Below are 11,895 nucleotides of genomic sequence, written 5' to 3' on the forward strand. Positions count from 1 at the left end.
GGCTTCTCACCCTTTACCTTCTCCATTGGGAGAGCTCGCGTGTCCAAAGCTGGTGGGGATGGGCCTTCGGAACAGGGCAGGTCTGGGCCCCAGGGCCTCCAGGTCGTGACTTGGGGCCCTGAGGGCCAAATGGGTTAGAAACGTGAGGCGGGACCAGTTCCACACTTCCCCGTCTGTGGCGGTCACGCTGAGGGGTCTGGGCCATGCAGTGGTGTGTGTGGTTGGGTGCCCCATGGCTGCTGGGTCTTGATTAGCCTCAGACCAGGTTCATCGGAGGAGGCAGGAGGGATCAAGGGGCCCAGAGTCTGTGAAAACTTCCAACCTCACCAGTGGTCGAGGCACTGGTTCTTGAATTGTATAGCATACCGGAAGCTCTGGAGTGTTTCAAACTGGAGAGTTCCCATTCATGGATCCCATGTGACAATTCTGATATAACTGCCATGGGACGAATGTTAGTTTTCGGTTGCTGTGTAACAAAATACCAAACTTAGTGGCTTAAAACAACACACATTTATTTTTTTGTAGCTCTCGTGGGTTAGGAGTTGGGACACACCTGGCTAGGCCCATTATTCCATCACACGCAGCTGCAGTCAGTGTTGGCTGTGCTCTCGGTTGCAGAATCCATTTCCTTGTGGGTGTAGGACTGATGGCCTCAGCTTTTGGCCATGAGCTGGGTGCAGCATCAGGTCCCAGTGGCCACCCACGGTTCCCTGCCACAGTTCATAGCACGGCTATTTCCCTCTTCTAGGGCAGAGCTAGCTAGGAGTCTTGTGTAAATTGAGGGCAATGGCGGGCGGCGTTAGCTCAGTTGGTTAGAGCGCGGTGCTCTTAACAAGGTTGCCAGTTCGATCCCCACATAGGCCATTTGAGCTGCGCCCTCCCCAACTAGATTGAAACAACTGCTTGACCTGGAGCTGATGGGTCCTGGAAAAAAAACAGTTAAAATAAATTTTAAAGTTTAAAAAAGACATTAGGGTAATGTCATTCATTGCAGGAGGGACACCCCTTTGGCACATAATGTACCTCTTTAAGGTCGTGCCATCTACCACCGTGACCGCTTCTGTTGGTTGGAAGCAAGTCACAGGCTTCAGCCCTAGTCATGAGGAGAGCATGACAAACTCGGGGGTCACCTTAGGGGTACCTGCCACATGCTGTCATGTGGGCATTGGGACTCTTCAAAGCTCCCCAGAAAGTTGTAATGTGCAGCAAAATTCGGGAACCACTTCTCTGAGGACCTCTGCTGTCATGCAGTTCTAGAGGCAGGTTTGTGCCTCCTTCACGCGGGCACTGCCAGTCCAGGCCCAGCTGCTGACGGGAGCCGGGATGGAGACTCATTCACTCTGGATGCTCTCAAACATCTAGGGGGAGACATGCCTGGTACAGAGAGAGATGTCTGTCGGAAGTTTGGAAAGAAGGATTGAATTACCTGATTGATTTGGCAAGTCCCTGCAAAAGCCATCTATCTACATTCTTGTATTATTAATAAAAGCAACTTCCAGTTCAATTGATGGTTGCACAACACTACCAATGTTATTCCTGCCCTTGGGCCCAGGTCCGCGGGTCTCTTACCCCTCCCCCAGGCCTCACTCCTCCAGGACCTCCTTCCCCCACATCGCCCGCCAAGCGCCAGGGAGTCCAGGGCAGGATTGAGGGATGGGGGTGCAGAGGGGTGAAGGCGGGAAGGAGAGACACCGGGAGAGGAGCAGCCTGGGGCAGGCAGGCTGGAGGCGGCTACACCCCACTCCGCCGCCATCGGGTCCCACCGAGGATGAGCGCCGCTCAGAGCCCCGCTGGGGCCCGCAACCTACCGCCCTTGAGCAACTTCTCGCCCAGGTCCTGGCGCCGACCCGGCGCCCAGTTGCCGGCGAATCTTCCCGCCCCTCCAGCGCAGCCTGCGTCGTCTGCCCCCAAGATCCGGCGCCCCTCCACCCCCCCTGGCGCCCCCGCCCCATGTTATTAATATCCAGGCGCGAGCGCCCGGTTGCATCGCATTCCCAGCTGGCGGCCAGGCAGGTGGCCACGGCGATCGTGACCCGGCGCGGACCAGCAAGACTGGCGGGTGGGCTCCCCTCGCTCGTCTGACCCTGGGACCCCCCACGACCTCTGCGCGCCTGGCCGGGGAGGACGCTCGGGGAAGGGCCCTGCGCTCCCTCACCGAGCGTTTGGAGACGTGTGGCAGCGAGGGCTCTGCGGACAGACCTGCTGACCGGTGACCGAGGTGAGCGCGCGGGGCGCTGGAGTATGGGGTGCCCCGGACGGAGCTTGGGGAGGCTGGCGGGCCGTGGGGCGCTGCGGGAGGGGCGAGGGAGGCTGTGGAGCCGCAGGTGCGCGCCGCGGGCTCGGCGGGTCTTCCCGTCGCTCAGGGGGGTGCCGAAGCACGGCCCCAGGCAGCCGCTCCGCTGCGGCCCAAGATACAGGACCGCCTACCGGGAAGCTGGGGACCCTGCGCTCGCGCAGCCCAGCTTCCCCGCAGCCCCGTGGGGGAGGGCTCTGGAACCCGGGCCGGCGGGCGGCAGCCGGAGTGGGGCCTCCGGCCGGTAGGAGGGGTCCGGTCTGCTTGCCAACGGAGGCCTTATCCTGCGGGCCGGGGCTTGGGGCTGCGTCTCTGCACCCCCGGCCTGCCCAGGTCCTCTTCTGCACGGAGGCTGGGACGGCCCCGAGTTTATCTTTAATATCAGCACAGGACGTGCAGAAGGGAAAAGCCTGGAGCCCATTATACCTGGACGTAGGGGAGGTGGGGCGGTCCAGGGACTTCTGGTTTAAGTGTTCCCGCATTTTAGGTCTTCTTTTCTCCTGAGGATAATCTATCTTCATACACTGAGCACAGAGCCCAGGTGTGCAGCTCCGCGAGGTTTTACACGGGTCTACGCCTGTGTAACCACCACCGGTCAGGACACAGCGCATGGCCATTCCCCCAGAGGGCTCTCCGCTGTCCCTTACAGTTGACACCCTGCTGTCCCTTACAGTTGACACCCCGCAGGGAGCCACCGTCATGCCAGTTTTGCCTCCCCCCAATCTCCTGTAAAGGGACTCGCAGTGCATCCTCTTGGGTCTGGTTTCTTTCGCAGAACAGCATGTGCGAGTTTCGTCCACACTGTTCTCTGCAGCTGTTCTCCCGTCTTCTTTGCTGGGGAGCACTTTTATGGAGGTGTCACAGTTGGGTCATCCACGTTCCTATTTATGGGCGTTGGGCTGCTTTCAGCTCCTGGTGCCCAGGAAGAAATCTGCTGCAAACATTCTCTCTCTCTCTCTCTCTCTCTCTCTCTCTCTCTCTCTCTTTCTCTGGGGACATATGCACAAACGGAGGGGGGAATTCTGGGAGACAGGCAAGCGTGCATTCAGCTTTAGGGAAAGTGCCCCATTGTCTCCTAAGTGGCTGCCAGTTCCCTGTTCCCAGCAGCCGGGAATGAGTCGGGTCCTCCCCGCCCCCAACACTTGGTGTCCCCCTGCCAGTGGTTTTCACTTCATCTCCCTCATGACCAATGACATTGAGCGGCTTTTCCTGGGCTTCTTGGCCTTTGGATATCCTCTTTGGAGAAGGTCCTGTTCAAACCCCATCTCCCCTCCGCCCAAACGAATCGTTAGTCTGTACTGATTTGTACTTCTTTCATATGTTTTGGTTCCTGGTTCTTTGGTGTCTGTCTTCTGGTCGTTCTTTTCCCAGCCCACAGTTTACGTGTTTCCTCCCTCAGTTTACTTCTTCATTTTGGTGAAGTCCACTTAACTGGTCTCGTCTTCTATTGCGAGTGTTTTCTGTTCCTCTTTGAGGAGCCTGCCCCCCCCCCAAGGCCACGCAGATATGCTCCTGTTTCTTCCTGAACGTGGCTGGTGGCTCCTTAGCCCAGTCCACACAGGCCCACAGTCCGTCCTGAATCACTTCTGTGTACACTGGGAGGTGGGGATGAAGCCTCGTTTTCCCCGTGTGGACACATGGAGAGGGCTTCCCCACATGTATTGTCCTATTTGAACTTGTAAAGTCAGCAGATACCACTTTTGCCATCTGAGCAGGACATATGTTTAAAATGTACAAGACACATAAATTGGGAGAAAGGACTGGGTGAGCGAGGCCGCCTGCTCGTCCACAGATGAGAAAGGAAGGCCTGGGGAGGACTCTCCACTCCGCTCCATCCACTGCCCATCCCACCCCTGAGTGCTGCCTGCTGTGCTCTGGTTTTCAGAAAAGCCCAGTCAACCCCAGAGGCCTTTGGACTTGCCCTGAGGCCCAGGGTGGGGACTGCTGGGCACGTACTGGGGGCAGCTGGCCCAGGTGGTCCTCTGGTCCCCCTGGAGAGCTGGGAATTGAGGCAGCGTGCTAGAATTCTGGGAGACAGAATTCTGGGAGACAGAGTGCCCTAGGTGCCCTAGGTGAGCGCCGTCCCTCTGCAGCCCCCTGACGCCCCTGTAGTGGGAATTGTGCCTTTGCACGGTCTCGAGGAAGTGGGAGAGGGCTTGTCTGTATCTTTAATGGGCGTCTTCTCCTGCAGGACAAGCTTTTGCCCACAGATGCCCTGGCCCCGTCCACAGACGCAGCATGCCCCAGCCCTAAGCCCAGCGTGAGGCGGCAGAAATGGCCCTGAGCCCAGAGCCTGCCACCGGTGTCCCTGTGCTGCCTACGATGGGCAGCCCTGTAGCCGAGACACCTGGTGGCCCCAATGCATCCCTCAACAGCTCGTGGGCCAGCCCGATGGAGCCCAGCTCCCTGGAAGACCTGGTGGCCACGGGGGTCATTGGGCTGGTACTCTTGGTCATGGGCGCAGTGGGCGTGGCAGGCAACGTGTACACCCTGGTGGTTGTGTGCCGCTTCCTGCGTGCTGCGGCCTCCATGCACGTCTACGTCGTCAGCCTGGCCCTGGCTGACCTGCTGTACCTGCTCAGCATCCCTTTCATTGTGGTCACCTACGTCACCAGGGAGTGGCACTTCGGCGACGTGGGCTGCCGCGTCCTCTTCAGCCTGGACCTCCTGACCCTACACGCCAGCATCTTCACCCTGACCATCATGAGCAGTGAGCGCTATGCCGCGGTGCTCCGGCCGCTGGACACTGCGCAGCGCTCCAAGGGCTACCGCAAGCTGCTGGTGCTGGGCACCTGGCTTCTGGCACTGCTGCTGGCACTGCCCATGATGCTGGCCATCCGGCTGGTGCACAGGGGCCCCAAGCGCCTGTGCCTGCCAGCCTGGGGCCCGGGCGCCCACCGCGCCTACCTGGGGCTGCTGTTCGGCACCAGCATCGTCGGGCCCGGCGTGGTCATCGGGCTGCTGTACCTGCGCCTGGCGCGGGCCTACTGGCTTGCCCAGAGGACCTCCTTCCCGCAGACACGGCGGCTGCCCAACCCCCGCGTGTTCTACCTCATCCTGACCATCGTGCTGCTCTTCTGGGCCTGCTTCCTGCCCTTCTGGCTGTGGCAGCTGCTGGCCCAGGACCACGGGGCCCAGGCGCTCACGCCGCGCGCTGCTCGCATCGTCAACTACCTGACCACCTGCCTCACCTACGGCAACTCCTGCTTCAACCCCTTCCTCTACACGCTGCTCACCAGGAACTTCCGCGAGTACCGCCAGCGCCAGCGCGCACGTGTCCCAGCCCTTCCGCGGTGCCATGCCCGCTTCCAGCACCACTCTGGCCGATCACTGTCCTCGGCAGCCAGCAGGCCACAGAGCCCCTCAGCCTGTCCCAGGAGGCCCCCGGGGGGGCCTGCGTCTGAGCATTCGGCCTCCAGGTGGGTGCTGGGGTGGTCTGGGAGTGGCCGGAGTTCTGTGGGGAGGGGCCCCAGAGTCTAGGTGACTCCCTGGAGCCCCTCTCAGCTCCCCGTCCTCAGTCCTCTTCCAGAAAGTTCCCAGCTCTCCCTTTCCTGTGTCTCATTTCAGCTCAGTCAGCCCAGCACCTTCCTCATTTGCCCAGGAGCCCCCAGCCCATCTGTGAGTGTCTACGAGAGGCTCAGGGCCACAGTCAGGTGCTGAAACCACGGTGAGTCGTCTTCACCACCCCCAGCAGTGGACGTGAGCACCTGGCCAGCGCCCAGCCGGCCTCGTGGCAGACACACAGCTCCTGCACGGGACCCTCTCCTGGCTGGTGCGTGGCCTCTGTGGAACCTACTCCACTCCTCCCGGCTCTGTCCCAATAAACTCTAAGCTCTGATCCCTGTCCTGCCTCAGCCATGGGGACGGGGTCGCAAGGGGAGACCCACATCCTTGGGGGTCCAGGAGGACCTCCTGGGATATCCCCTCACAGCTCCCAGAGGAGCCCGTCGGTCTGGTTGGGGAGGGCGCACGTCTCACTTTGAGGTCTTTGCTGGTGGCTGGTCTGACTGTCCTGACACCGTGGGGGGTGCGGTCTGGCCTGAGACCTGGGGTGAGGCAAGGAACAGCCACCCCAACCAGCTCAGGGAGGAGGGGGCAGCCGGGAGTCACTCCACGCAGGGACACAGCACCCACACTGAAACCAGGACGGGGAACCCTCCCATTTGCTTCTCCCTCCCCAGGCCTGTGGGTCCATCTGGTGCCTCCTGGGGACGCTGAGGCCACTGGCTTTGCCCACAGAGAGCCCACACAGGCCAGCCCTGCCCACCTGGGGGAATGAGCGCACAGCAGGCAGAGGGAACAGCAGGGGAGGTGCAGGAGCTGGAGGGGCAGGCGGGCCACCCAGTCTGTGATGGGCGGGGGCAGGGCAGCACTCACACCCTTCCCCTCCCCCATCTTAGGCCGGATGGTGCCAGTATCTTCCCAAGGTTCCTCCTAACCCTGGTGGGTTCCACCCCAATGCACTGTCCCAGGGGCAATGTACACTCGTGTACACTCACACTCAGCCACGTGGACACCCCGCAGGTTCCACCGCCCACAGCCCCCTCCCCCCAACCCCTGCACCCAGGGCCACTCTGTCAAGGCCAGGAAGGCACCCTCAGACCCTCAGTCTTTGGCCCGGCAGGCACAGTGCCCAGCCCTCTGGCCTCACCAGCCTCCCTCCCCATAGTAGCCGGGCTGGGTTCTGCCCCCAGCAGAGCCCCTCTCTGTCCCTGGGGCTCTGAGGCTGCTGAGGGGCTGGGACAGGAGGAAGGGAGGTCTGGGTTGGCAGGAGCCGAGCTGGAGGGGCCGGAGCAGGGCGGGCTGGACAGTAGAGGGCCTCAGGTGGACGAACTGAGCTCCGACTTGGCACGGCAGACAGTGACAGCTTTACTGAGGCATCTGGGAAACCTGGTTTTGCTCTGAAGCCCTTCAGTTGAGCAGATGAGGCCGCTGTCCACGTTACGGGAACTGCCTGCTTTGCTTGAAGTCAGCTGACTGGATGTCCGTCCACGTGGTGGCGTGGGCCAGCTCATGGTTCCTTTTGATAGCTGGACACTCACTGTCCTGTGATCCCATGAGTTATGGGCATCTGAGCTGCTCCCACCTCGTCCCTGATATGGACGGAGCTGCTGTGAGCATGTGTGTCCGTGTGGACGTGTCTGGGAGACCCCTCAGTGGGAGGGTGGTGTCTATGCCCTGCAGACTTCTGGGGCTGCCTGCCCCCCCGCCCCACCCCCCTACCCCCTGCAGTGTGTGCAGTTCCTGGTCCACCTCCTCCCCCTTATGATAAAGGAGCAACTGTTCTGGGTAAACTTTGTGACAGCGACCATCTCAGTCACACACCTACAAGGCTGGGCCCTGTGGGCCTTCCTCGGGCGGGCTGAGGTTGGTGCCAGGACAGTGCTCCCTGCGGGCCAGGGAGGGGAAGCACTGGGCCCCTCACCCTGTGATCACCCCACTGGGCTCAGGAACAAGCCCCCTGGGCAACAGAACCAGGTGTCTGGGCTGGATGGAAAGGCACTGCCCCAGGGAGTCTCCAAGCAGAGTGAAATCCAGGTGGAATTTTATATGTAAATGTGACTCATGAAATCACAAGAGTGACAAGAAAGCGCAGTGAATATATTTCTAACATAAGGCATGAGAAGGCTCTGAAACATGACCTACAACCCAGATCCCTCAAGGAAGAGACTGCTAACATTTGGCGACATATGCCATTTAAAATTCCGATGCAGAAGACAAAAGCAACATCCTCAAGCACACAGCTGGCATGTCCTACGCACGTAAACATCGCGACTCTTGGCCAGCACCCCCACTTGGAGGGTTTTGTCCGAAATCAAAAAGTCCGATGTGGATAGATTTATGTACAGAGATACTCCTTTCAGCATCACTTTAAAAGTAGGAGACACCACGGAATGTCAGGTAGAGTATGACGTCACGTGACACAAGGACTTCGTTGTGAGAACAAGAATGGCTTCCTGCTGCAGGGCCGTTAATGGGACATATGTAAGGATAGCGGTAAATGGGGGCAACAATGCAAAGCTACAATGTCATCCCAAGGGTTAAAACGTGTGTGAGTGTGAGTGTGAGTGCATGTATCGCTCGGGTGTGTGTGCATGTGTGCATATATTTATGAAAGCTTCACAGAGATGCTTGAAAATGTCAACATTGTCCCATGTCACAAGGACAGGGAACCAAAGAGGCAGGAGGATGGTTGGCCGGGCTGCCCCCTGCATCCCAGCCACAGACGTGGCTGCTGTAAGCAGCGGGACATACATCTGAGATGCTGACTCTGCTCCATTGTTTCGTAAATTTGGACTTTGGTCCCTGACTCCCTTGTAGCTGGGTGAATGGTGACAGCGGCCCCTGCTGGGTGGGGGCAGGGAGCTCCTCGGGAAGACCTCGGGCAGCAGAAAAGCAGGACCGGGACTGGCCAAGACTGGGTGCCCAGCTGCTTCAGTAGAGGGGCCAAGTGCCAGGCCTGGGCCCTTCCTCCTGCCCCCTCCCTTCTCCCCATCCCCATCCCTTCAGCCCTTCCTCTGCTCAGTTCCCAGAGCAAAACCAGGGAGCTGTATTGTGTTGGGGTGAGCTGTGGGCCCCTGGGAACAGGCAGGGAATGAATGGGCAGACGGACTGTGCCCCTCGGCTAAGGACCTGCTGCCTTTTCCTATTTTGTCTTCCTGGAGGTGGTAGAAATGGAAGGTGGGGAAGAGCCCAGAAGGCAGGAATTCACAGCTAAGCCCGACGTTTCCGTCCCAGGAGGCGTCCGGGATGGGAGCCTGGTGGCTGGTGATGATTTTAGCAGTCGCAGGGCACATTCCTGCCCCGCAGGCCGGTCAGTCGCACTGGGTTTGGCTGCTGAACACTGCAGAGCAGTGGAGGTGGACGCCACGCCCTCCAGGCTGGGCCACAGGGCCCCCAGGAGCGGGCGTAGCCTGTATGAGTCTGTGGGTCCCCAGCAGGGGGGCAGCAGAGCCCAGCTTGCTGCCCAAGGACTCCGGAATATGTGTCAGCAGGCTGCACCCAGGGCCGCTGCCCTTTGTGTCAGTTATGTGTCAACAAAGAAACACCCACCCCTCACCCCACCCCCCAGTTCCCTTTACCTGGAATCTTTCCAGGAACTCATTCTTGGGAAAATGAGCTGCTCCCACAGCTGCTTGCCCTGGGGGCTCTGCCTTTGAAGATTGTCCTCACGCTACATGGAGCTTTCGTGGGGGTGAGTGACCACTGTGACACTCCTTGTGCCGGGAAATGTGGCTCTGCCAGGTGGGTGGCCTGAGCTGTGTGCAGAGACCTGAACTCTTACCTGAATCCACAGCTGTGCACACCCAGCGGACAGGCAGTCCTGACCCAGGTCGCTTGGAGGGCCGCTGTGGAGGGCAGGACACTGGGGCTCCCCCACCCCGAGAAAGCTGGCAGGAGCTTACCCCCAAGCTGTCAGGCACCTTCCTCACACCCCCACCAGGCGTGAAAAAGAGGTGAGCTCTGCCTGCAGTAGGTGGGAGTCCCCATTCCCGTGTCAGGGGGAGGCAGGTGGCCAGAGTCTAGCCAGGGCCCCCTTCCCCCCATCCCGTGCACCTACAAACCACCAAACTGGGAATCCGGGAGCCCCAGGCCACGCACAGAGGCAGGTTTTTCCATTGAAATTCCAGACAGATGACACTCCCGAGCAGGAAGCCAGGCTGCCAATGGCCGACAGCCAGGAGCCCCAGACTCCAGCCTTTTCCACACCAGCCAAGTGCCCAGCCCCATGCCAGGGATGGCGGCCAGCGCTCCTGAGACCAGGCCAGCCCCACAGCTGCCCAGGGCAGGCCTGTGGGCTGGACTGCTCTGCCCTGCCCCTTCCCCAGCCCTGGAGCGTGGAGTGAGGCCGGGTGGGCAGGACGATAAGTGGGCTCAGACAGGGGTGGCCGGTGGCCTGGGGAGTCTGGTCTAGTGCTCAGGTCCTCCCTGCCCTCCCTCCATGTGCCTATTTTCTATTTCCTCCTCCCCAAGGCAGGCCCATAGGCAAGCACGACACTGGCTCGTCATTCATTAAGTTCTTATTCCTGTTTCAAAGCTGAGGGGCGAGGCTTGGAGAGGTTGCCCAGGCCACAGGCACCTGCAGGAGGGGGTCGGGTGGGGAGCGCCCCCCAGCCCAGTGAGTCCTGCCACCCCCGCCCTTTGTGGGTTCAGGTCCCTGCAGCATGATTGAAAGTCCAGAGTCCATGTGTCACCCCAAAACTATGTGTCAGTGTGAAATGCCGACAAATACAAGGGCGTTGCCCGTCTCGCTGGCTGCTGCCCTGGGCCAAGCCCTCCCTGGGGCCCAGCGGGGGCCTGACTGGGGAGGGAAGGAGGGCACTTGTTTCTGCCCTTGACCTTCCCAAACCCCACAGCCACCCCCTCCCCCATCCTGCCCCTCCTCCCAGGGCATGGCTGCTAGGCAGAGCTGAGATGGAAAAAATGTGCCCTACGGCAGTGCCAGTCCCAGGACCTGGCTGGGAGGTGGTTCTTGGTGATTTTAGGGGTGAGGGAGGTGCTGAAGGAGCGAGATGAGGGTGGGAAGAGGGCTGAGCTGACAGCAGTGTTGGGGCGCCAGCTGGGGTCTCCTGGCAGGTCCCGACTTGGGCTGAGGGGTCTGGGCTCCTATCTGAGGGGGTGTGTGTCAAAGCCCCTGAACAGGCTTGTCTGAGCCGACCCCTGCCCCCCGCCTCGGCCTCATGGAGACTGGTACACAGAGGACGGCCCACAGTGCTCCCCACCTCATGTCTGTCCCCCTCACTCCTGTACCCCCACAGGTGAGGAGGGTGTCCTGGCTGTGCAGGGGTGGGTGGGGAGGGCAGGAGATGTAAACATGTGGCCACTTTCTCCTTGGGATGAAGTCTGGGTCCAGGAACCCACCCTAGGTGTGTGGAGACCCTGGAAGGGGGCCACCCTCTTCCCCTTTTCCTCCCCTCTTCCCCCGCTCTCCCCTCCTCTCCCTCCTCCCCTCCACTCTCCTCCCTCCTCTTCCTCTCTCCTTACTGGAGTTTTCCAGGAATGGGGCCGTCTTGAGCCCCCTGCCCAGCTGTCTGTTCTTTATCCAGGGGCTGGACAACCCAGGATGGCCAGCGGGGGCAGGGAGCTCAAGGTGGGCGCCAGGCTAGCTGTGTGACCACAGCAAGATCCCACGATCCCGCCGGGCATGTCCACGGGAGGGGGGTGGCAGCCATGACCCCTACACTGCAGGCTGGGAGAGGCGCCCTGTGCAGCCAGTGACGTTCTCAGGAATGGGGGAACCCTGCACTCCCAGCCACATTGGGATCTGCTTGGACTCAAAGGTGTTGAGATGGAAGGAAGGTCAAGGGGGGGGGCCTTGAGGATCTACTGGGGACGAGCTCAGGCCCCTGACCGGGTCACTTAGCCACAGACACCCCTTGCACTCTGGGGGGCACATCTGCTGGCTGGCGGGGGAGGTCACAGGCAGGCCGGCTTAGGAACAGTCCTAGGGACTCTGGGAGGCTGCGGGGGCCCTTCCTGGGGGTGGTTGTGGTGCAAAGGGAGTTCAGGGCTGGCAATGGGCCCTAAATCAAGGTAAGAAACTCTAGAATTGGTCCAAAGACCCCAAGATGGGATTCAAAGAGCAAGTGACAATGTTCTGC

At 60.5% G+C, this 11,895-nt stretch overlaps 1 protein-coding gene and 2 long non-coding RNA genes across 3 annotated transcripts; 2 read left to right on the plus strand and 1 right to left on the minus strand.

Moving 5' to 3' along the window:
* Positions 1-539: 539 nt before the first annotated feature.
* LOC117013710 (uncharacterized) lies at positions 540-2,461 on the minus strand. Its single transcript, XR_004421366.1, has 3 exons — positions 2,156-2,461; positions 1,142-1,374; positions 540-924 (listed from the first exon to the last, which is right to left on the minus strand). It is a non-coding gene; the product is annotated as an uncharacterized LOC117013710 (long non-coding RNA).
* UTS2R (urotensin 2 receptor) lies at positions 1,931-6,113 on the plus strand. Its single transcript, XM_033091095.1, has 3 exons — positions 1,931-2,218; positions 4,485-5,712; positions 5,861-6,113. Exons 2-3 carry the CDS (start codon positions 4,568-4,570, stop codon positions 5,913-5,915), a joined length of 1,200 nt encoding a protein of 399 aa, XP_032946986.1. The 5' UTR covers positions 1,931-2,218; positions 4,485-4,567; the 3' UTR covers positions 5,916-6,113.
* Positions 6,114-9,378: 3,265 nt separating this feature from the next.
* LOC117013381 (uncharacterized) lies at positions 9,379-10,065 on the plus strand. The gene is made up of 3 exons (XR_004421327.1): positions 9,379-9,488; positions 9,591-9,750; positions 9,925-10,065. It is a non-coding gene; the product is annotated as an uncharacterized LOC117013381 (long non-coding RNA).
* Positions 10,066-11,895: the final 1,830 nt, after the last annotated feature.

This window comes from Rhinolophus ferrumequinum, chromosome 21 (assembly GCF_004115265.2).
Source record: "Rhinolophus ferrumequinum isolate MPI-CBG mRhiFer1 chromosome 21, mRhiFer1_v1.p, whole genome shotgun sequence".
NCBI lineage: Eukaryota > Metazoa > Chordata > Mammalia > Chiroptera > Rhinolophidae > Rhinolophus > Rhinolophus ferrumequinum.